We start from the raw sequence: 26,137 nt of genomic DNA on the forward strand, positions 1-26,137 counted from the left end.
TGTACAGCAAATTGCTGAAGATTAAGGTGGGGAACTACCACTATATATGACTTAAAGAATCAGAAAGATAAGTTGAAGTTTTACAGTGACAGTGATAACTTGAAACTAATGAAAAATAGGAAAAGGTTGCATAAAAGGTAAAAATGCAGATATTGATCGCATGCTAATTAAATGGGTTCGACACAAAGAAGTGAACGTATGCTTCTGACTGGTTTGATTGTCATGAAACAAGCGAGAAAATTCCATGAAGAACTGAACCTTGAAGGCAAATGTGAATATTCACAAGGTTAGCTACAGAAATTTAAGAAGCATCATGGTGTAAAATATCGGAAAATCTGTGGTGATAAAAGCTTCTTCTGATTAGGATGCAGCTGAACGTTGCATTGATGAATTTGCCAAGATGGTACCTGATCAAAACCTTAGTCCAGAGCAAATTTACAATGCTGATGAAACAGATCTCTACTGGCGCTACCTCCCTAGAAAAACATTAACAATGGCTGATGAAAGACCACCATCAGGTTTCAAGGACACTAAGGACAAGGGTGATTGTTCTTCAGTGCAGGCACACACAAGTTAAGGTTGGCAGTGCTTGGAAGAAGCCAACATTCGAGATGTTTTAAAGGTGTTACAAGGTTAATTGTGCATTAATATTTAAATGAGAAAGCATGGGTAACCAGAGAAATGTTTACTGATTGGTTCAATAACCACTTTGTACTAGCTGCACAAGTTCATTGTAGGGAGGAAGGACTGGAAGAAAACTGCAAAATGTTATTGCTCCTAGACAACTACTCCGCACATCCCATGCTGAACTTTTTGTGAAAAATAATGTTTTCGGTATTTACCTTCCCCCCACCCCCCACCCCACCCAATGTGACATCGTTACTTACAGCCTTGTGACCAAGGAATTTTATGCTCAATGAAGAACTATAAAGACTTTTTTTTCTGAACTGTGTGCTTGATGCGGTCAACAGAGGTGTAAGTATCCAAGATTTCCTGAAAGAGTTCACTCTTAAGGATGCCATCTATGCACTTCTTAATGCTTGAAAAAAATGTAACTGAATCAACAATAAAAAATGCTTGGCACAAGCTTTGGTCTGCAATAATGTTCGATGAAAATGAACCTGCAGTTGAAGACTGAAAGATTCCGTGTCAGTAACAAGAAGATGATATCAAACCTCATTGCTTATGCCAAAAGTGTTGCAGTAGAAAATGTAAATACATTGGAGGCAGCTGACACCAAAGAAGTGCTGAACATTGACAATGATGAACCCCTTGTGCATTCTTTGAGTGTTGGAGAAATTGCTGAAATGGTGTTAAATGACAATAAGCATGTGGAAACTACTGAAGAGGAAGAAGACATTGTGAACACAGGTGAAAAAAATGCCCAGAGATGATATGGTTAAAATGTGTGATCAGTTAATTGGTGGCATGGAACAACATGCATTTACAGTGAACATAAGATTATGGCAGTTTATTCAATTAAAGAGAGACTGCTTAGAAAGAAACCTCTTTAAATGAAAGTTGACAAAGGAAGAAGTCTTTAAAAAGACTCCAACCTGAAGAAGGTGATCACTATAGCAACGATAATTGTTTTTACTGCATGTACAGTATATTTTCAAGTGTTTAGCTGAGTTTGAACCAGTTTATGTTTGAAGTATTACTGTATGTTTTTTCTTAAAATAAAAAAGTATGCTAGTGATTTTATGGTCTATTTTTAATCACAACCCCCCCCCCCCACCCCGTCCAGCATCGCCGCATCCCTCCCCCATCCAGAGACCCTTCTAGTTGTAGTGTGTCTTTGTTTTGCGTAAATCAAAAACAGTAAAATGACTTAAAAGTACGTCCGCTACTATTATTCGAAAAATTCCAAATTCCAAAAAGTGTCTGGTCCCAAGGATTTTGAATAAAAGATTAAACACCTGCATAATCAAGCTACACTGGCTCAGCATAAATCTACACGTAAAACCTGTTTTTGTTCTTCCAAGGTGGAATTCAGGGTTTGTCTAATGCAGACTAATGTAGATTGATCAATTTTAATTAATGCCCACATGTGCTTTGCTGTTTTGTGAAAGAATGCTCAGAGGGTTGTAAATAATTTAAAAGTGAAGGGGGAATGTTCCTCTTTGATATAAAAGCAGGATGTTCTGCCTTTTGATGTTCTAATCTTGCATAAGATATCCTTTGGGTACAGATGGAAAAGTATAAAACTATGACTAATATACCAGGTTCCAAATGTTGATGCCTCATCTTCGGTCAAAAAGAGTTCACAGTAACAGGAACTGCGATATCCCTTGGGTGTCAACCGAAAGAGTTGTAAAAAAATGTAGGATCAAAGCTAATGGTTTCAGAATGCTGACACCAGAGCCAGAAAAAGGAGACAAGGATAGGAACCAGCTCGACCAATCTATAATCTCATAAACAACTGTATATGAGCAGAAGAGTATGCCAGTTCAAACACTCACCTACTGTAGCTCGATAGTAGAACACTCGGTTCTTAAGTTCTGCAAAATTAATATAGCTAATAAAAACTAATAAACTAACCCTGGACTTCTGCATCCCCTCTGTAACTGGATCCTTGACTTCCTCATTGAAAGACCAACCTCAGTACAAATTGGAAACAATGTCTCCTCCTCAATGATGATCAATACAGGCACACTTAAAGGATGCATGCTTGGCCCACTACTCTACTTAATTTACACCAATGACTGTGTGGCTAGGCACAATTCAGATGTCACCTACAAATTTTCCGAAGACACCACAGTCGTCAACAGAATCACAGACTGCAATGAGGAAGTGTACATGAGGGAGAGAGATCAGCTAGTTGAATGGTGTCACAACAACAAACTTGCACTTAATGTTAGCACTTCAGGAGGAAATCATCGAAAGGTCAGCAGTGGAGAGGGTCAAGAACCTCAAATTCCTGGATGTCAACATCTCAGAGAATCTATCCTGGGGCCTCCATGCTGATGCAATCACAAAGAAGGCTTGCCAGTGGATATACTTTGAGAGGAGTTTGAGATGATTTGTTATGTCACCAAAGACTCTTGAAAATTTCTACAGGTGTACTGTGGAGAACATTCTATCTGGGTTCATCTCTGTCTGGTATGGAGGTGCCAATGCACAGGACAAAAAAAAATCCTAAGAATTAACTCGGCCAGCAATGACACTGGTACCAATCTTCATTCCATCAAGATCATCTATCAGAGGCTGTGTCTTAAGAAAACCAGCATCTATCCTCAAGGACCATGATCAGAATCAGAATTTATTGACATGAACAAGTCATGAAGTTCCCTGTTTTGTGGCAGCATCAAAGTACAAACATACGTATAACAATCTTATGACATTACTATATATACATATATATATATTTAAAAAATAATAACATTGATAGTGTGCGAAAAGTAAGGCAGTGTCTTTGGTTCATTGATTATTCAGGAATCTGATGGCAGTAGGAAAGAAGCTATACTTGTGCCACTGAGTGCTTGTCTTTAGGCTCCTGTACCTTTTCCCCGATGTAGCAGAGTGAAGAGGGCATGGACTGGGTGGTGGGGGTCTTGGAGGATAGATGCTTCTATTTTAAGACACCACCTCATGCAGATATTCTTTATGGAGTGAAGTCTGGTGCCTGTGATGTTGCAGGCGAAGTTAACAACCCTCTGGAGTTTATTCTTGACCTGAGAGTTGGCGACTCCATACCAAGCAGTGATGCAACCACCCAGAATGCTCTCCACGGAACACCTATAGAAGTTTTCAAGAGTCATCGATGACATACCAAATCTACTCAAACACCTCACAAAGTATAGTTGCTGGTGAGCCTACTTTGAGAATGCATCAACATGGAGGCTCCTCGACAGATCCTTGGAGATGTCAACATCCAGGAATTTGAGGTTCTTGACCCTCTCCACTACTAAGCCCTCGATGAGGACTGGGTCGTGTTCCCCTGACTTCCTCCTGAAGTCCACAATCATCTCCTCAGTTTTGCTGATGATGAGCGCAAAATTGTTGTCATTACACCATTCAACAAGCTGATCTATCACCTTCCTGTACTCTTCCTCATTGTGATTCTGCCGACAACTGTGGTGCCATCAGCAAACGTAGTGGCATTGGAATAGTGCCTGGCCACACAGTCGTGGTTGTATAATGAGTAGAGCTATGGGCTGAGCACGCATCCTTGGAGTGCCTCAGTGTTGATGGTCAGGGAGAAGATGTTGATTCCAAATCGTACTGACTGTGGGCTTCCAATGAGAAAGTCAAAGATCCGGGGCGTGGCAAGATGGCGTAGGGAATAGACGTGCCTTCCAGACCTCTCCTGACTCTGATTTATTGTTTTGTCTTTAAGTGCCCGTTAAAGTTCTTTTAAAAGTTTATAAATAATAAGAGGTGTTGGATTAGTGCCTAATGGTTTATATGCAAAAAAAAAGGGTAAAAGAAAACATCAACAGACTGTTAAAAAACTACATTTTCCGAAATTGTCTGAGCCTACTTGTTTACAAGAAGCCAGGACTCAGCGTAGAATGGATCCAGAGGAGGACGTGCAGAGTTCAGCATTGAAGCTTCGTTTTAAGCCGGTGAGGCTCTCTGAAGGTCGCACTCAACAGCTTTCAGAACAAGGGGCTGGACAGCTGCCAGTGTTTTGCATGGTGGCCACTGCAGGTGTTGTTGCTTAGGCTTTGACAGTTGAATCAGATGGGGCGCCACCAGCTGGAGAGTTAAAGAGTTGTCATTCAACTGCTATAGTGGTGGCGCTGCAAAATGCATCTTCAATTACAACGGTTTTTCCAGACATCGATTCAGTGAAGATGATTAAAGAGATTTGGCTTAAAGATAACCCTGATCTTCAGTCTCCTGGCACTGCTGGGGGGACTTTGAGAGGGATTTTTATATGAAGTCAAACTGCTAGAAAAGATACTAAATTAAGGGAAGTGACAGAAGATCCCGTGGTCTCTAAGGAACAGCAAGACCCCATTATGCCTGAATCTACTTCTGTTGAAATGTCTGTTAAAGATCTTGAAGATAAGCTATATTCTGTATCGAGTCACTTAGCTAATTTTGTGAACCTGTTTATTTCCAAGATTAATGCGATGGTGGAAGTCATTAATGGAGCTTTTAAGCTTGAAACCATTGAAAGATTTGAAATGTGTGATCAAGGTTTAGTCGATGCACAGGATCAACTGCAAGATGAAAATAGAATAATTGAAACATTGCAGATCCAAAATAAAAATGTAGCAAAAAAAGGTTGATTATTTGGAGAATCAATCTAGACGGAACAACGTGAAAATTGTTGGTTTGCCAGAAGGCATAGAAGGACCAGATCCAAGAAAATTTTTTACTGAATGGATTCCACGAGTGTTAGGACAGGATAAATTCCCTGAAGGTTTAATACTGGAACGAGCTTATAGAGTTTTAATAAAATCTTTTTCAGGACAGAATCCAAGATCTGTTTTGATCCGTTGTTTAAACTATTGTGACAGAGAGACAATTTTACGTACGGCTATTAGAAATGCCCAGCAAAATAGATCTCCTTTGATGGTTCAGAATAATCTATCAAGATTTGAGTCAAGAAATTATGTTTCAACGACGCGAATTTAATTCTGTGAAAGAACGGTTGTGGAAAAAAAGACATAAGGCAACATTCAGGTATTCTGCGGTACTGAAGATTTTTTAGGATGGAAATCAGCCAAAGTTCTTTGACAATCCTAAAGAGGCAATGGACTTTGCTCAGTCTCTACCAATCATGCAGTTTCCGGAACAATGTAGTCCTTCAAGGTCTCCAAAGAGAGAAGAGATGTAAGGTGGGATCCAGATTTTTAAAAGAAATGAAAGCAATGGTGACCGAAGTGGTAACGTTGATTTAAAAAAATAAATCTTTTATCTTTTTTTTTGAGAAGAGTTTAAATAGCTTAAATAATGATGATAGTTTAATGAAATGGGAGTTGGGAGAGGGAACTGGGTGGGCACTAGTTTCCAGAAGTCATCAGCTACCTGTGAGTTATCTCACACCCAATATTTTGGGGGAGTTACCACATTGGGCGGTTTAAACAGGAGGAGGTAGTTGTGACCTCCGACCTGTTTTTTTTTCTTTTTAATTTTTGGGTTAAGAAGTGAAGGTTTTTTTAAATTATTTTTTTTAAATAAATAATTTTTTTAAAACTCTGTTTTCTGATTGTAATTGAGAGGGTTTTTTTCTCTCCTTTTTTTTCTCTTTTTTTTGGGGGAGGCTTTTTTTTCTCTTTTTTCTTTCTTTTTTAAGAGGATGATGTCACAGAAGATAATAAGTCAAAAATTGAGGATGTTGAATTAGATGAAGAGGAAGATGAGGGGAAAGGTGATAAGAAGAAAAAGAAGAAAATTAAGTTCAAATACATTGAGGGAGAAGAGTTTAATAAAATTAAGTTAATTTCGATAGAGAGTTTTGAAGATGTTATAAATGAAGAATATGGAGAATTTTATAAGAGTTTGAACTTTTTTCTTTTTTTATATAAGGGGAGGGGAAGGGAATAAAAAGTTTATCTGATTGTTTTTCTAAGGGATGTTTTTGTTCTCTCGATGAATTATAAAGGAAACTTGGTATTAATGGAAATTCTGTATTTATGTATTATTAATTATGATTTTTTGTATAACAGACATGTGGTTGATATATGATTTTAATATTTGAACTTAGTTTTAAAGTGGATTTCATTTGTTAAATACATGTATTATATTTGATTTAAATATATGTTTAAGGGTATTATTTTAGTATTGATATCTTTTGTTCGTAATTTTTTTTGTTGTTAAATTTTATCTTTTTTTGTAAGTGGGGTTTTTTCTATTTTATTTACAACATTGTTAATTAATTCTTCACTCTTTATTTTGGGGGGAGGGTTGGACTAATTTTAAATTAGATGATTAATGTTGTGTTATAATTATTGGGGGGGTTAATTTGTGTAGTTTAATGATATAGTATTCTAATTTTTATTATCTTATTTTTTATTATTTCTTTCTTTAAATGTAATTTTTATTTTATTCATGTCATAAAATTTTAAATAAAGTTTAAAAAAAAAAGTCAAAGATCCAGTTGCAGAGGGAGGTACAGAAGGCTTGAGTTTATAGCTTCTTGACCATCACTGAGGTAATAATGGTATTGAAGGCCAAGCTGTAGTCAATGAAGAACAGCCGTATGTATGAATTGCTATTTTCGAGATGATCCAGATCTAAGTGGAGCGATAGTGATAATAGGCAAATTGTGGCGGGTCCAGATCTTTACTTAGGTATGTGTTCATTCTGGCCATGACCAGCCTCTCAAAGCATTTAATCACAGCAGAACTTAGTGCTACTGGGTGGTAATCATTGAGGCAGCCCACACTACTCTTCTTGGGTACCGAGATGATTGATGCGCTTTTGAAGCTGATGGGAACCTCTGACTGTCACAATGAGAAGTTGAAAATGTCTGTGAACACTTTGGCTAGTTGGTTGGTGCAGTACCTGTCAGGTCTGACACCTTGTGAGGGTTCACAATGATGTTCTGACGTCACCCTCAAAGACAGATATCACAGGGTCCTCAGCTTTTTCAGGGATTCTAGTAGACACTGTTAGGTTCTTCTTCTCAAAGTGGGCATAGAAGGTGTTCAGCTCATCGGACAGTGAAGCATCACAGCCATCTATAGTGTTCACCCTCCCTTTGTAGGCTGCAATAGCCTGCACTCCCTGCCATAGCTGGTGTATATCTGTCTGTCTCCAGCTTCCTCTGGAATTATCACTTGAATTCAGAGATGGCCTTCCTCAAGTCGTACCTGGACTTCTGGTAAAGATCTCAATCTCCGGCCTTAAACACCCTTGTTCTCACCTTCAGCAGGTTGTAGATTCTCTGATTCATCCTAGGTTTCTGGTTGAGGAACACACGGTATTTGCATGTTTTGATAAAGTCGGTGACACCTGTTGTATATTCATTCAAGTCTTAATGAGTTCTTGATTATTTTCCAGTCCACCTGATCAAACCAGGTCATATCCTCTTCACACTACTACCATCAGGAAAAAAGATAATCACGCAGCGGCACAAGACAGTTTCTTCCCTTCGGCCACCAGCTTTCTGAATGGACAATGAATCACAGACACTACCTCACTTCATCCTATTTTCTTGCACTATTTATACTAGTCTTATCATTGATACCATGTAATAGTCAACCTTCCCTTTTTTGGCTGAAAAATAATCGGGTTCTTTTGTATGACCCGCTTAATTGTCACCCCCCCCCCCATTTTTGGCCCCCACAGCCAGCCCATCTGAGCTCCCAACACCCTGATCACATATCCTCACCCTGGCACCCGTCCATCCGAACTCCCAGCCGTGGATCCTCGCCCCACTGCCGACCCATTCAAACACCCCACCAATGATCCTCGCCCCGGCCACCTGCTCATCAGAACTCCTGACTACAGATCCTTGCTCCAGTGCCCATCCATCCAAACTCACGACCATAGATCCTCACCCCGATCATCCGCCCATCCAAGCTCCTGGTCTTGGATCCTCATCCCAGTGCCTCCCCATCCAAACTCCTGACCACAGATCCTCACTCCAGTGCCCACCCATTGAACTCCCAACCATGGATTCTTACCCCGCCCACCCATCCATCCAAACTACCAGTGCCCCGACCACAGATTTACCACCAGGTCCTGGCCATTCAAGTTCCCAACACTGTGAATGATGCAGGTACTTCATGAGGTCAAAAGTTTGACCCATGTAAAAGTCAACCCTCCCTTATTTGATCCAAAAATTTGATGATCACGATATTTATTTTTAAAATGTAATTTATAGTAATATTTGCTCAGTGACGCTGCTGCATAACAACACATTTTGTGACATATTCATGACAATAAATTCTGATTCTCCAAGTAGTGCTCTTAATACTGTTGTCATCTGAAATTTGTTCTAAGATTGAAAGGCACCAAACTTTAACACTCAGTTCCTGATTTCATTACACTGTTGGTCCAAACATGGAAAAACGATCCAAAGACCAAAGGTGAATGGAGGCCAACTGCCCTTGACAACAAGGCAGCAATTGACAGAGTATGGCATCTAGATGTCCTGTCTAAGCTGGAATCAGTGGAGATCAGGAAAATCCCCCCTCTGGTTGGAATCATACATAGTGGCTGGAGGTTAATCATCTCAGTCACAGGACATCTTTGCAGGCCCAACCATCTTCAGTTGCTTCATCAAAGTTCATCTTTGAATTAAAAGGTCTGATGAAGAGAAGCTGCTGGTGATTGCATCATGTTCACCACCTTTTGCAACTCTTCAGATAATGTGCAGGTCCACATCCAAACACACCAGTACATGAACAGAATCCAGACATGAACTCATTGGTGGCAAGTAACATTTGCACCACACAAGTGCCAGGCACTTACAAAATACAACAAGAAAAAAATCTAGTTATCAGCCCCTGATATCATCATGATCAATACTGCGACAGTTACTATTGACCAGAATTGAACTAGAGGAGCCACATACAAAACTGTGCCCACAAAAGCACGTCAGAGGCTAAGAATCCCACAGTGAAATACTCAGCTCGCAACACCCCAAAGCCTGTCCATAAGCTACAAAGCTTGCCAGCTGTGTGATGGAATACTCTCCACTTACCTGGATGAGTGCAGCTTCAGCAACATTCAAAAAGCTCAACACCATACAGGACATAGCAACCCATCTATAACCTTTAACTCACTCCAACAACATTACACAGGAGCAGTAGTTTAGACCATCTCTAGCAGCTATCCTCAATGGGGGCCCAAGAGCTCCTTTGGGGGGGCCACAGCACATTTAAATAAAAGCATTGTTTTCTTGTCACCTCACAAATATGTTTTTTTTGTCATCAGTAGGAGAGAAGTACAGAAGAAACCAAAACTTAACTGCTTCACAGGGAATTGGACCCATAAACATGGAGCAGAGTCCTAAGAGAACCATAGCCAAAAAAAAGCTTGAGAATAGCTGCACCAAATACCAAGACTTCTTAGGAAGCACCAGTTCCAAATCCATGACCTCAACCAGCTAAAATGACAAGGGCAAGTTGTGTTCCAAGTCACACAGTTGATGTACATATCAGCCATTAGTTAATTAATTGAGAAAGTATGTTCATAATCCCATGCCACTCAATTAACTAACAACTCCCGGTATGTTTCGATCTGTAGGAGGAAATTGGAGCCCCCAGAGGAAACCCAGGAAGACACGGGGAGAACATACAAAATCCTTACAGACAGCATGGGATTCGAACCCTGGTTCCAAATCGCTGGCGCTACAACAGTGTTGTGCTAACTACTATGCTAATTGTACCACCCTTGTTGCCAGTATAAATTACGTCCATAGAAAAATTCCACAGATGAACCTATTTACAAGTTCACTAAATTTCCTTTCGTAGCTCATACAATTTGCAAAGAAACACCTGTGGGACAAGCGATTCAATTTATCTGCCTCTTATATTGTTGTTTACTCTTCACAGAATCATCCAATATAAATAGAAATTATTCAGCTATTCTACTATACCAATTCAATAAAATGATACATTCATATTTCACTACTGATGCAATTATTAGTACAGATAAATTCACATTCATTCTGCCTGTGAGATAATCATAGAATATCTCTAACTTTGCAAACAAACCCATGTTCATATTGTACACTGGATCTTAGTGCTTGTGAAACAAGTCATATCCATATTCAATGATTTTTTAAAAAGTTAAACTCTTGCCTCCTTTTCTGGATCCACAGCTCCTGTAGCAGCAACATTGAGCTCTAGCTCCTTTTCCCTATAAAAACAAAATTATTACAGCTGATTTTACCTCAAATTGTCCTTATTCTTTGTCTGAGATGGCAACCACTCAGGATCGGCAGCAGCCCATAGTGTTTAACAAAATCAATCCTTGTTCTTCAGAATAAAAACTAGTTCCGCTACGAACTGACACACCTAGATTACATAACTGTGGGAATATTCAGGACTGACAAAGCAGACAAATTCACAAAGTCAACTACAGTGGATTCCACTGAAGGGTCAACTGTGCTTTGGATTTGACTCCTCGGAAAAACAGCGGTGGAACATCAATTTCTACAGATTTTCCCTGATTTAGGCTGCCCACTACACCTGTGACAGATTAATCTGATGTACTATCAGATGGATCAACTATAAAACAGAACTTGAAGAAAGGATTTTTTTTTAACTAATTGTTGTTTATTTGTGACAAAGTACCTAGTACAGCAAGAAGGATTCTCCTGCAAACAAACCAGTATGTGTTCTCTAACACATATATATAGAGCACAAATAGAGCACATGTATAGAGCACAAATTTTTAAACTATTTTATTTAAAATTTTTATCCAAATATGTAATCATAGCAAAATACAAAAATCAAATATTAATGTCAGTTCCATTACACATGATGGTATAAAACCCCAAAACCCCTCCCACTACAAAAAAAATCCCCAAGAAAGAAATAAGGAAAAAAAAGGCAAGAAAAGAAATAAAAATATAAAAAGGAAAGAAACCTGATTCCCAAGAAGATACTGCCTGCCACACGGTTCTAACCATTTACATTTTTTAAATTCTTCTAAGGAAGTTAATGAGGTTTGAAGTTTAGGAAAAGTATCTATAAATTAATTCCTGCAGTTTGTAAATACAGGCACCAAATTTTCAAAAATACATCATAGTTTTTTCTTAAATTCTAAGTGATCTTCTCAAGGGAAAGCAACTCTGCATTTCTGTATTCCACCGCTCCATATTTAAATGAGTCATATTTCCATGTTACTGCTATACATTTTCTTGCCACTGCTAACACAATCTTTACAAATTCTTTTTGATATATAGTTAATTTCAATTTCGATCTTATCCCTACAATAATACCTAATAAAAACAACATTGGATTTTGTGGCAATTTAGTTCCTGTATCCTGTTCTGAAAAAGTTCCCAAATTTATCCAAAAATGTCTCACTTTAAGGCAGGACCAAGTAGAATGTAAAAAGGTACCTATCTCCTGGCCACATCTAAAACATTGACCTGATAAATCAGACTTAATCAATATAATTTCTGCGGCGCAAGATATAATTGATGAAGAAAATTATATTGAACTTATCTATAGCTAACATTTATTATATTTGTCATACTATCCCGACTTAATTCCAACCAATATTTTTCATCAATACTAATATTTAAATCTGCCTCCCATCTCTGTCTGGACCTATGGATCCCCTGCTTAGAAGTTCCCTTTTGCAATAAAATGTACATGGCTGAAGTCAATTTCTTTATATGTCTATTACATATCAACATTTCAAAGTCACCACATTCCAGTAATGACATTGTCTGGCCCAATTTATCTCTTAAATATGCCCTTAGCTGATAATAACAAAAAATGCATCGTTTTGTATCCCATATTTATTTTTTAATTGTTCAAATGACATTAAATTTCCTCCTTCATAACAATCTTCTATATATCTAATTCCTTTACTAGATCATTTTCATGCGCTTTTGCCAAGTTGAGAAATGTTTCTTGTATAAATTTTTCACCATGCACATTTGGCATGTATATATATTCATAAGAGTCCATAACTCCAAAAGAAATTGACAATGTACAATAACATATCTCCCTGCAGGGTCAATTACTACATTCTGCATCTTAACCAGAAGGGTCTTTATGAAAATTGCCACTGCCCTTGTTTTTAATTAAATAAGGAAGCTGTAACATACCCCACCCAATCTCTTTTTAATTTCTGATGCTCTATTTCAATTAAATGAGTCTCTTGCAAGAAAGCTATATCTCCTCTCATTTTCTTAATATGTGTCAATATTTTTTTTCTCTTCACCCATCTGTTTAGCCTATTAAAATTAAAACTTTAAAAATTCAATGTTGCTCACTGATGTATAATTTAATCCATGTCAACTGATACTTCCCCTTCACCTCTCTCCTCGCACCTCAACAATTTGAATATTTGTCGTCCACTCATGTTAAAGCATGTCTTCCTCATCAATCCAGTTAAGAAAAAGAAGAATTATACATAATCAATTTACTAATGTTGGTTAATGTAACAATTATAACATTTTAAAATAAGTAGAAATAACAAAAATCCCCCCCTATTAATGTTGCTTAAATAATATGCAACATTGCCCCCCCCCCCCTCCATTTTACAGGTTGCAGCGCCTGCCACAAATAAACACAAGTCTATAGCAGTCAGTACATATCACTTCCAACCCCCTGGATGTTCACCATTATGTAAACCCATCTTTCATTTAAAAGAAAAACTCATTCTTTATTAATCAAAGCATTTTCATATTCCCACCTGCTGATTAACCAGCAGTGTATCTACAAGTTCTTCTGCACATCATCTGTGAAGAACTTGTTCTCCTCTCCTTGCAAGAAAATCTTCGAAGTGGTAGGTTGACATAGGACAAATCTATAACCTTCTTGCCACAAGGCATGCTTCACCGTTTTAAATTATTTTATTCTCTTCAACAATGCCAGACATGTCAGGATAGAAAAAGATCTTGTTTTCCTGTAGCTCCAGTGCACCTTTTTTCATTCTAGCACCTTGTGCTGCTACTGCTAATATTCTCTCTCTATCTTGATAACAAAAACATTTTATCAGTATAGATTGTGGTTTCTGATCTGGTGGTGGCTGAGATCTCAAAGCTCTATGTGTCCTTTCAATTTCAATAACATCTTCAAATTTATACCCAAAACCACCAGAATCCAACATTGGAAAAATCTTACTGGATCATCACTTTCTTTAAGGCCAACAATTTTAATGTTGTTTCTTCTACTAAAGTTTTCTACTAAGTCTACTTTCCCCAAAGTTGCTTCTTTTTGATACCCTATATGTCTGTTGAGTTTTCCATTATCCCCATTCTGTCCAGTATCTCCTCCATACCAGTCTCCATAGTTTTAACTCTATCATCCACACTATCCAATTTATTTTGCATTTTATTTACAATAACAAACTATTTCTTCATCTGTTTATTTGAATTTTTCATTTCTGCTCTCATCTCTCTCAATTCTCTCAGTAGTTCAGCATTTGTATAATCCTCTACTTCTTGCAAATTAAGTTTCCTACCTTTGCCTTTGGAAATGTACTTGCATTATTTCTTCCTCCTCTTCATCACTGGCCTGGAATTCAAGTAAATACGTTTTTTCTTCTTGTAACAGTTGAAACTTGCTGGAGCCAGCAAAAGCACTGCCTGCTCCAGCAACATCTTGAAATTCTTCTGATCTGCGCATGAGCATCTTCCAGCGCATGCCCATTTCAATGTCTTCATCTTCGACTTCATCTCTCCGCTAGAGCAGCTGTGACGGGGCTGTAAAGTGTCTAATGGCCCTGTGGGGGCCCGACTCACCTGGGGAGGAGCTCTCACTCCATGATCCCAGATTCATCGAAGCAGTAGGCCTTTTTCCTTGTTCTTGTTGATGACCTCATTGCATTCCCGACAGGCCAGCGATGTTCTTTTCTTTTTTAGGTGACATTCTCAGATCATTATAAAATAGCTCTTGAGCAGTTTTCTATTGTTTTGGCTTACTTTACCTATTTGGCACTTTTTTAACTAATTCCCAGGAGAGTCAAATGTCAACTTCCTGATTACTGCATCATGTGACGTCCCCTCTATAGAGCACAATTTACAGGCTCAAGGATTACAGTGAAAAGGAAGATTAATTAGCACCAAGGGTAGCATGACAACACTGCTGTGGATTCATTCAGAAGCCTGATAGCTGCATGAAAGAAACTATTCTTAAGCCAATTGGCGCACATTTTCACACTCTTAAACCTTCTCCCTGATGGGAGGAGGGAAAAAAAGAGTATGTGAGGTGTGATGAATCTTTTAGTATGTCAACTAGCTTTCCTAGTCAGCAGATGTAGATGGAGTCCATGGAGGGGAGAGAAGCTTTCATTATGTTCTGAGCTGCATTTACTATCTTCTGCATCCTTTTCTATTCATGAGCAGAGCACCTCCCTTTCCATGATATAGTGAATTCAGTGCTTTTAATGATGCACCTGTAGGTTGTTGAGGATGAAAGGGAACATACTGAACTTCCTTAGTCTTACTAAGAAAGTAGAGGCATTTGTGTGCTTTCCTGATTGTCACACCAGTGTACTTGTCCCAGGTTAGATTATTAAAGATATTTATTCCAAAGAATTTGAAGCTGTCTATACTTTTGACTTTGCACCAATAATTTGGATAGAGGTGTGGACTCTGCCTCCTCTCCTGAAGTGAACAATCATCTCTTTCATCTTACTGATGTTGAGCGAGAGGTTGTTATCTTGGCACCATGCCACTAGACTTTCCATTTCTTTTCTGCATTCTGACTCATCGTCATTTGATACACAGCCCACTACCATGGTCCAATCAAAAAATTTGAAGATAGAATTTAGCTATACAGCTGTGGCCATAGAGGGAGTATTGTTGGGGACTGAGTACATATTATTACGAAGTGCCAGTGTTGAATGCGATTGTAGAGGAAATGTTGTCATCCATCTTCACCAATTGTAGATTTTAGACAAGAAGTCTAGGATCCCATTGAGGAGCAGGGCACTGAGACACTTGCGTTTGGAAATAGGTTTCCCAGGAATATGGTATTGAAGGCAGAGATGTAGTCTATGAACATGTTCTTGGGATTCTGATGTTCCAGGGCCAAGTGGAGAGCCAAGGAGATAGCATCTGTGGTAGATCCATTTGGCAGATAGACAAACTAAACAAGGTCAAAGTTGCTGTTAGGCTAAAGTTGATAATAAGCCATGACCAGCCCCATGAAACACTTCATGATGATGGATGTTAAACCTAACATTCAATAGTCATTTTGGCCCCTTATTGTGCTTTTATTTTGTACTGGTAAGATGGGATCATCTTGGAGCAAGTGGGAACTTTGGCCTGTTGTTGGGAGAGATTAAAGATGCCTGTAAACATGTCTTCCAGTTTACCTACAGACATATTTATTTCTCACTGTTTTTATTTTAATCATTTTAAATTGTTACTAGATTTGGTGACTGTGAATGTCATCTTAACTTCTCCTTGACAGCTATGACACCAAATACGCTTTGGGTGTGATTTAATTTTCTCTCAAATCAATTCTGGAAATAAAGTGTGTCAATTTTCATTAGAATACAGTGATAGTAATGGATGATCAACTTTGCCTCCTTAAAACGAAACTGACCTTTAACACTGAACAGCATCTTAAATAATTAACTTGGCAATTCTTACTTATCTGCCATCATTTGTAAACTAAAACCAAAAATTATCTCAAAGAAAGGAAAATAAAACACATGAACTTAAAGTAAGATCATTTTAGTTCCAATATTAACAACTGTTATGTATTTCAATAATTTACAAAGCGATTTACTCCAAAATATATACCTTTTTTTGCTTTTCTGGCTTTCTGATATTTGTTCCAACAATTCTTGTCTGTATCTTTCCCTTCTTCTTCTTTGAGCACTCTCACGCTCATTGTTACCTAGAGATTAACATCAATAAAGTTGTACAGTGTATCATAAGTTTTAATCCAATAAAAGATATGAACTTTGAACTGTCAACATATAATTCCACAACTATGAACAATAAACTAATTTATAATCTTGCGACAAAATAACTAAATGAAAGTCAATAAAAAGGGAAATTAGACAGATATCTGTAATCCACATTTGGGAGTCATCCATGCACAAGTGTGCTGGTCACATAGTACACAGTGAAGGTTTTGAGGTCTGCATAATCAGAAGTTTGGTATTTTTCAAGAGAAATTCTACATGTATCACTCAATGTTGTATTACATGATAAATTTTAGAAGAGGATACCTGTTAGAAATCACCATAAAATAATCCAAATAAATATAAAAAGACAGGTTAGAGGCTTGAAACAAAAGCCCCTTTCATACTGACACCTTGGACTAGTAATTAACTGTCAATATAGAGGTTAAGGGTCCAGTGTGAACGTTCCTTAATCGCCACACAGGTGTCAAATCATGCTGGGGATGGTCTGCATGGGTAGGTAGTATTATCACTGTGGTCATCAGACTCTTGTGTGCTGATTAACCGAGTGTGAAAGGGACATGGACTATCCAGGGACAAAGTAGTGACACATTGATAACATTTTTGCGCCCGAGTGCAGAAACGTAAAAGAAACAATATTAAAAAGGTATAAACTTTGTATTCAATTTACTAAATCCTGATCAATGCAATATGATTTTGTATTTAAAGAAAATTAATAATACATTGTAGTGGCCCATGCATGGAGACACGAAACAGACCTGGGGTGGTGACACTGGCCGTCATCCCAGATGACCACTGCATGGCGGGAAAATGGGGAACTCTGGCAGGAACATTGGCCAATACAAGCCTGGTGCTCCGATGACGCGGGGCCTGACATCAGCAAGAGCAATAAATCAGTCTCATTTTCCAAGGCTTTGGTGTGTGTGTTGTTGTTCTCCACACTCACATAGCGTGTTCGCTACATTGGAGACCCCAAAAGGTCCAACAAGCAGTTGGACCCAAAGATGACAGATGAAGCGGAGCTAGTGACTATCCACGCAGTCTCTCTCAGGCTTCCAATGTTCTGGATGCCACAGTCACACGTGTAGTTCGAGTAGACCGAGGCTTAGTTGCAGCTTCACGACATCACCACTGATGACATCCGCTACATCTACGTCGTGTGTGCCCTCGATCAGGACACAGCGGCAAGGGTCGTAGATTTCCTACGGCAGCCTCTGGAGCAAGGTGGCCTTCAAAGAGCTACTAATCCGCACTTTCAGGTTTCCAAAGCACAAGCACACCGCCCAACTGCTGCATATGGACGGACTGAGGGACAGGGCCCAATCTGATGTTCGCTCTAACTGAGGGTCACAAGCCTTGCCTGCTCTTTGAGCAGATCTTTCTGGAGCAGCTGCATGAAATTGGTTGGTTGGAGTTGGGTGTTGGGTTTTTCCTCCTTTGTCTTTTGTCAGTGAGGTGGGCTCTGCGGTCTTCTTCAAAGGAGGTTGCTGCACGCCGAACTGTGAGGCGCCAAGATACACGGTTTGAGGCGATATCAGCCCACTGGCAGTGGTCAATGTGGCAGGCACCAAGAGATTTCTTTAGGCAGTCCTTGTACCTCTTCTTTGGTGCACCTCTGTCACGGTGGCCAGTGGAGAGCTCGGCATATAACACGATCTTGGGAAGGCAATGGTCCTCCATTCTGGAGACGTGACCTACCCAGCGCAGTTTTTGATCTTCAGCAGCGTGGATTCGGAACCATCTCGAGTACTTCGATGTTGGAGATGAAGTCGCTCCAATGAATGTTGAAGATGGAGCAGAGACAACGCTGGTGGAAGCGTTCTAGGAGCCGTAGGTGATGCCAGTAAAGGACCCATGATTCGGAGCTGAACAGGAGTGAGGGTATGGTAACGGCTCTGTATACGCTAATCTTTGTGAGGTTTTTCAGTTGGTTGTTTTTCCAGACTCTTTTGTGTAGTCTTCCAAAGGCACTATTTGCCTTGGCGAGTCTGTTGTCTATCTCGTTGTCAGAAATAGTTAAAATTACTTATCTTTCCTAGCTTACAATATTCTCTTGTGAATTGTAACTAAACTTCACTGAATATTTCCCAGTAATTCTCCCCCTTCTCTCCAGAAGGTTGACAAGAAGTAATTGGGAAAAAGAAAAACACAACACTTTGAAGTGTACTGTGCACAACAATACACTATTTCCAGAATAGGATTTTGGAAAATGTATAATTGAATTCCATTTCTTATGCAATTTGGAGATGTAGAAATTTATAAATGGTAACTTTTCATTATTTGGAATGTTTCATGAAAACCACTGAGTCAAACTTATGCCAGCAACACAAAACCCTTTATTTGCTGCTGTCCCAGGTATATAAAGTGTGAAGTTCTCCTGCAGATTCATTCTGCCCCATAGAAAAAGGGAAGAGTAGGCGAGAATATGAACAACTAAATGACTAATGCAATTCATCAAGAATCAAATACATTTGAGGAGTCACGTGATGGAGTAGTGGCCGGACGGTGAACTCCAGCCCTCTCCAGGAAAGTCAGAAAAAAACAAAGCAAAACACAAAGGCACAAAAATAAAAATCAAAGTAAAGTGAATATAAAGGTGGAAAGAAGATGGCGACAAAAAAAGAAAAGTCGAAATCAACGGTAAGAAGAGAGGAAGAGAAGACAACGGAAGATGAAGGAAAAGGCCTTACCTGTTCGAAGAGGCCTGCGGTGGAGAGAGGAACCCGCTCCCTCAGGTCGGTAGATTGTGGAGTACAAAAATGGCTCGCTGAGCCGAGTAAAAGTGCGCAACCGCGCATGAAAAAAAAACACACCGACGGGAGGGGTGATCAGCTGGGGAGTCGATCTCCACAGCCGGCAATGACAGCTGCAGAACACCTGCAGCAAGAGGAGAACATAGAAGACAACGAAAACAAGAAAGAAGAGAAGAAAAGGGCAACAAAGAAACAACAGATGGCCAACCCACAGGAAGAAGAGGAAGAGGAAGAGTACAGTGAAATAGAAGAAGAAGGGAAAGGCAAGATAAAGGATATACTTTCTCTTATTAAAGAGTACATGGAGTCATTTAAAGAATGGCAAGCGCAAGAATTTAATGATTTAAGAAGAAGAATAAACAATACAGAAGAGAAAATGAATAAAATAGATATGACCTTATCAGAAATGGGAAAAAGAATGGACAAGGTGCAAGAACGAGAAGCAGCAGTAGAAATGGAGGTAGAGGACTTAAAATAGAAATTAGAGGAATCTAATAAAAAAGTTAAAGAGACACAAGAACTGTTAGCTCAGAAAATACATATAATGGAAAATTATAACAGAAGAAATAACATAAAGATAGTGGGCCTTAAGGAAGATGAAGAAGGCAAGAATATGAGAGAGTTTATAAAAGATTGGATCCCTAGGATCCTAGGATGTCCAGAACTACAGCAAGAAATGGAAATAGAAAGGGCACATAGAGCATTGGCCTTTAAACCACAATCACAACAAGATCTGTTTTAGTAAAATTCCTCAGATATACTACAAGAGAAAAGGTACTGGAGAAAACAATGGAAAAAGTAAGAGAGGACAATAAGCCACTGGAGTACAAAGGGCAAAAAATCTTCATTTATCCAGATATAAGTTTTGAACTCCTGAAGAAGAGAAAGGAGTTCAATACAGCAAAGGTGATTTTATGGAAGAAAGGGTATAAATTTATACTAAAGCATCCAGCGGTATTGAAAATATTTATTCCAGGACAGCAAAACAGACTATTCTCGGATCCAGAGGAAGCACGAAAATTTGCAGAACAATTACAAAATAGACTGAGAGATGAAGACGTGTAACAAGAGTACAAAAGACTGCGAACTAAAAAGACATAAGTTTTGAACTCCTGAAGAAGAGGAAGGAGTTCAAAACATCGAAAACGATCTTATGGAAAAAAAACTATTCTCGGATCCAGAGGAAGCAAGGAAATTTGCAGAACAACTACAAAACAAACAGAGAGATGAAGACATGTAATAAGAGTAAAAATGACCACGATTTATATGTATGTGGGTAAAGAGGTATATGTGTGTATATGTATAATGTGCATACATGAATGTATCCGTATTTAGAGGAAAATATAGATAGTATAGACAAGAATTAATAAGGGAAGGAAAAGGAATAGAGGGAATAAGGAGGGAATTAAAAGAGTGACCTTTGTCACATATGAAAAGTGAAATCTTTTCTGGGGGGGGCTGGGTGGGGGGGAGTTACGGTCACTGCAAAATCAGCTGATGCTTGCGAGTGAATTCGCAAATCCAAATGGAGAGGGGAGATGTGGTTGTCCGACAAGGGATAAAGGACAACTCAGGAGGGGAAGGGGGGATCGGGGCTAAAGAAGTTTTAAATAGGAGAATAAGGAAAATGTTTGATGTTTTAGGAATGTTGTCTTATAAAGGATTCAAAACAAGAAAACAGAAATGGATAAGAAGGAAAGGTAATGATGGAGAAACGGAAAGGGAAGATAAACAAAGTATAAAATGGCTACGTTGAGCTATATGACTTTAAATATTAATGGAATACATAACCAAATTAAAAGGAAGAAACTGCTAAATTTACTGAAAAAAGAAAAATTTGATATAGCATTTGTGCAAGAAACACATTTAACTGAATTGGAGCATAAGAAATTAAAGAGAGATTGGGTAGGACACATAACAGCAGCATCGTATAATTCAAAAGCAAGAGGAGTAGCTATATTAATTAGTAAAAATGTGCCATTTAAAATAGAAGAGGAAATAATAGATCCAGCAGGGAGATATATAATGATAAAATGTCAGATATATTCGGAGTTTTGGAATCTACTCAATGTATATTCACCTAACGAAGAAGATCAAAAGTTTATGCAAGATATCTTTTTGAAGATAGCAGGTACGCAAGGGAACATATTAATAGGAGGGGATTTCAACCTGAATTTGGATTCAAATATGGACAAAACTGGGAAAAAAATTAACAGAAAGAACAAAGTAACCAAATTTATAATTAAATCGATGGAAGAAATGCAACTTTTGGATATATGGAGGAAACAACACCCAAAGGAAAAGGAATATTCATATTACTCGGCTAGACATAAAACATACTCAAGAATAGACCTATTTTTGTTATCAGCTCGTATGCAAGATAGAGTGAAAAAAACAGAATATAAAGCTAGAATACTATCGGACCATTCACCCTTAATATTGACAGTAAAGTTAGAGGACATCCCTCCAAGAATGTATAGATGGAGATTAAACCCCATGTTACTTAAAAGGCAGGATTTTAGAGAATTTATTGAAAAACAAATTAAAATGTATTTTGAAATAAATATGGAATCAGTGGAAGATAAGTTTATACTATGGGATGCAATGAAAGCATTCATTAGAGGGCAAATAATAAGTTATGTAACCAAGATGAAGAAGGACTATAATCAGGAAACAAAGCAGTTGGAAAGGGATATAGTAAATATAGAAAAAGAATTAGTAATGAAGGAAGATATAACTAAAAGAAGAGAATTGGCGGATAAAAAAATAAAATATGAAAGACTACAAACATATAAGGTGGAGAAAAATATAATGAAGACAAAACAGAAATATTATGAACTAGGTGAAAAAACGCACAAAATCCTAGCATGGCAGCTTAAGACAGAACAAGCTAAGAAAATGGTATTGGCATCAAGGAAAAAAGACAAACAAATTACCAAATTTATCAAACACAAGGGAAAAGCCAGATTGGACTAGATTAGAATTAGATAAAATAGGGGAAAAGACACCTGAACACATATTATATAAATGGGATGAAAAATTGGTACAACATAGAAGTTCTCCAGTATTACACCATCTACTCAATATTTGGAAGAAGATTCATGTAGAAAGAAATAAAACAAATTATCAATTACCAAAACTAATATTGACGCAAAACAAGTTACTCCCTTTTACAATAGATAACCTTTCCTTTAGAGAATGGGAGAAAAAAGGGATCAAAAGAATAGAAAATTGTTTTTCAGGAAATAGATTATTATCCTTTGAACAAATGAAAGATAAATACAATATAACTCAAGATACAGTGCTGGCATATTACCAATTGAGATCCTACTTGAAGGATAAATTAGGAAGCAGTTTGAGTTTGCCAGAGGGAAGTAACTTTGAATATGTGATTACAGATACAATGATAATCAAAAGATTTATAACAAATATGTATATTAAACTGCAAGAAAAGGAGAATGAGGAAACAAATGGTAAAACTAAACAAAAATTGGAACAGGATTTAAATATAAAGATAAAAAAGGAAACATGGGAGAAGTTATGCTCTGGAACGATGAGAAATACAATAAATACGAGGTTACGTATGATACAATATAACTGGATACACAGGCTATACATTACACCTCAAAAGTTAAATAAATGGGACCCAACAGTATCTGATAGATGTTTTCGATGTAAAAAAGAAATGGGAACAACAATTCATGCAATCTGGACATGTGAGAAAGTAGAAAAATTTTGGGAAGATCTCAATCAGATATTAAATAAAATAACAGAAAACAATATACCAAAGAATCCAGAGATCTTTCTCCTAAGTAACATAAAAACAAAGAATTTGGAATTGATTTGGAGGATGCACAAAAAAGATTTGTTAAGATAGCTCTAGCCGTAGCAAAAAAAATTTATTATGTCAACCTGGAAATTGGAAGATAATTTGAAAATACAACAATGGTATATAGAAATGAATAAATGTATTCCATTAGAAAAAATAACATATAGTTTAAGAAATAATATTGAAATATTCGAACAAATATGGGAGCCTTACATTAAACACAATAGCGAAAACCTACCGGAGACAATCACTACCTAAGTTAACGGGAGGAAAGGAAATGAAAAGAATGGACTCAGTGGAATTTCTGGTGTATTTTTATTGAATGACAACATTGTCTGACTGGTTTAATGTATCCTAGATTTATACCTTAAATGGACGAGAGGGGGGAGGTGGGGAGGGTGGAAGGGGAGGGGGGGGGGAGAAAATGACATTGTATATGTGTGAAAAGGAAAAAATGTGTATCATGGTTAATGTGATTTATGGTGTGAAAAATAAAAAAATATAATAAAAATAATAAAAATTAAAAAAAAAAATCAAATACATTTGTTTTAGAAATGCCACAATTTAAATGTTAATGTTTTCCCAGAAATTCAATTGTTGACTCAGAACTTGAATATCTGTCAAATGTATGCACAATTCATGGTTTAGAAATTCTACTTCATAATAAGGGTGGCACTGAAATATCAGTTAAAAACATTTAATATATAATTTGACTTACCCAATAATAAACCAGTACCAAATATAGCATCATCTTTCACTGAAGCAGATTTTGAACGTTCCCTTGATGAGTCATGTATTTCATTTATCAAATATCTATTGGATTAGAGAAAAAAAAATTATACTATGATAAACATAATACTTGATCTAAATAGCAACACAGGCATGGCAATTCCATGCAAGCACATTAAAAATATTTCAGATTTATTGTCAGAGTACATACATGACATCACATACAACCCTGAGATTCCTTTTTCCTGTGGGGGCAGCAGAATTACCTTTAATTGGTAGAGCAAAAAAAAGGTACATAGCGTAAACATGTAAATAAAATAACTGTAAACAGATAACAAACTAACTGCAATCGAGAGAGAACAAAGAAACTCGATAATTGCACAAGTAAGAGCCCTTAAATGAGTCTCTTATTGACTGTCTCATTAAAGATTCTGATGGTGGAAGGGTAGCAGCTGTTGCTGAACCTGATGGTATGAGTCTTGTGGTACCTATACCCCTTTCCTGATAACAGCAGCAAGAACAGAGCGGGTGCTGGGTAGTGTGGGCCTTTGGTGATTGTTGCTGCTCTCTTATGGCAGCATTTCCTGTAGATGTACTCAATAGTGTGGAGAGCTTTGCCTGTGCTGTCCTGGGTAGTGTCCACTACCTATTGGAGGACTATGCTCAGGGGTATTAGTATTCCCATACCAGACCGTGATGCAGCTGATCAGCACACTTTTCACCACACTTCTGTAGAAATTTGCCAGGGTTTCTGGTGTCATACCCAATGTCCACAAAATCCTGAGGAAGTGGAGGCAATGATATCTCATTAATTTACCGCCTTCGTCTCATTACTTTACCAAGTCCTTTTTAAAAATCTCATTTCCTCTTGCTCCCATTATTTCCTACCAACTTTGTTTTGCTGTTAATGGAATGGAAATTAAACAAATATTTTATATTTGTAGCCTATAATCTTGGAATCTTCCACTCACATGTCAAACATTCAAAAGAATATGTAAATACAGTAAAACCCCTGGTATCTGGTACCTATGAGGATTGGCAGAAGCTGGATAAATGAGTTTTTCGGTTGCTTGAGACTCACTCTTACTAATCCAACTACATTCAGAATTAACAGATTAAAAGACAAAAAATACTACACTGTACTTATACTGATCAAACTTCACTTGCATGTATAAACATGATTATTTTACTTTATTTTCAGTCACATTCTTTGAAAACATTCACTATTGTTCCATCTGCAGGTGCCTCACCCTCCACTGAGCGGCCCAAAAGACAAATAGATAATTAGCCTCCCCCCCCCCCCCCACCTCCAAGTTTACAGATAGAACCTCTGACTGGGGAGACTCCTACTAAGCAGGGATAAGGAGACAGCGAGCGTCATCAACCAGCTCTTCATCCTAGGCGATGCCATTGCTGTTTCTCACAACTTTATTCAACCAGATGCTATGAGCAAAGTATGACCAAGGTACCCCACTCACTGAATATTTGCTCCCATCTTCAGAGAACATTTACTTTTACAATTTTAAACTTGCAGATTTTTAATTCTTACTTTACTCTTAATTAAATTTAATTTTTTAAATTTATTTTCCTCGACTTTTTTCTGTTTGCTTTAATTCTGGATACCAGGGATTTTACTATAATTTGTTGTGCTATGTGAGCTGTGTGACAATGATGTAACTGTAGTTTGTGAATCTCAATACTGAGGGAAATTAATTAGAGCCTCAGAGGAAGCATTCAAGTGAGAAACCTGAGACACCAGGCATGAAATATGATGACATTGTTTTCTCCATAGTACCATCATGTCTCAGAAGAAAGGAGGAGTGAAAGTCACAGTCACAAAATTGAGGAAATGGAGGTGTAATGCTGGAAGAGGCCTAGTGGTCTCATGTCCCATCCAGCAAGTACCAATATACTCTAAGGATTTTAAAAAATGACCTCAGAGTGTGGTGCACTGTTAGCCAGAATCAGACACACACAAGGTAAAGACTGTCTTTTCTTTGGCTTGGCTTCGCGAACAAAGATTTATGGAGGAGTAATGTCCACGTCAGCTGCAGGCTCGTTTGTGGCTGACAAGTCTGATGCGGGACAGGCAGACACGGTTGCAGCGGTTGCAAGGGAAAATTGGTTGGTTGGGGTTGGGTGTTGGGTTTTTCCTCCTTTGTCTTTTGTCAGTGAGGTGGGCTCTTACGGTCTTCGTCAAAGGAGGTTGCTGCCCGCCGAACTGTGAGGCGCCAAGATACACGGTTTGAGGCGATATCAGCCCACTGGCGGTGGTCAATGTGGCAGGCACCAAGAGATTTCTTTAGGCAGTCCTTGTACCTCTTCTTTGGTGCACCTTTGTCACGGTGGCCAG

At 38.1% G+C, this 26,137-nt stretch overlaps 1 protein-coding gene across 1 annotated transcript in view; it reads right to left on the reverse strand.

The window, feature by feature from the left end:
• LOC138755400 (centrosome and spindle pole-associated protein 1) overlaps window positions 1-26,137 on the reverse strand; it is a 226,372-nt gene that overhangs the window by 128,818 nt on the left and 71,417 nt on the right. Inside the window, exons 10-12 of the mRNA XM_069921323.1 lie at window positions 23,774-23,868; window positions 16,346-16,442; window positions 10,710-10,767 (exon numbers count right to left, since the gene is read on the reverse strand). Of these exons, the coding sequence (XP_069777424.1) occupies window positions 10,710-10,767; window positions 16,346-16,442; window positions 23,774-23,868 (250 nt within the window). The remainder of the gene's footprint in view (window positions 1-10,709; window positions 10,768-16,345; window positions 16,443-23,773; window positions 23,869-26,137) is intronic.

The sequence above is a fragment of the Narcine bancroftii genome, chromosome 2 (genome assembly GCF_036971445.1).
Source record: "Narcine bancroftii isolate sNarBan1 chromosome 2, sNarBan1.hap1, whole genome shotgun sequence".
NCBI lineage: Eukaryota > Metazoa > Chordata > Chondrichthyes > Torpediniformes > Narcinidae > Narcine > Narcine bancroftii.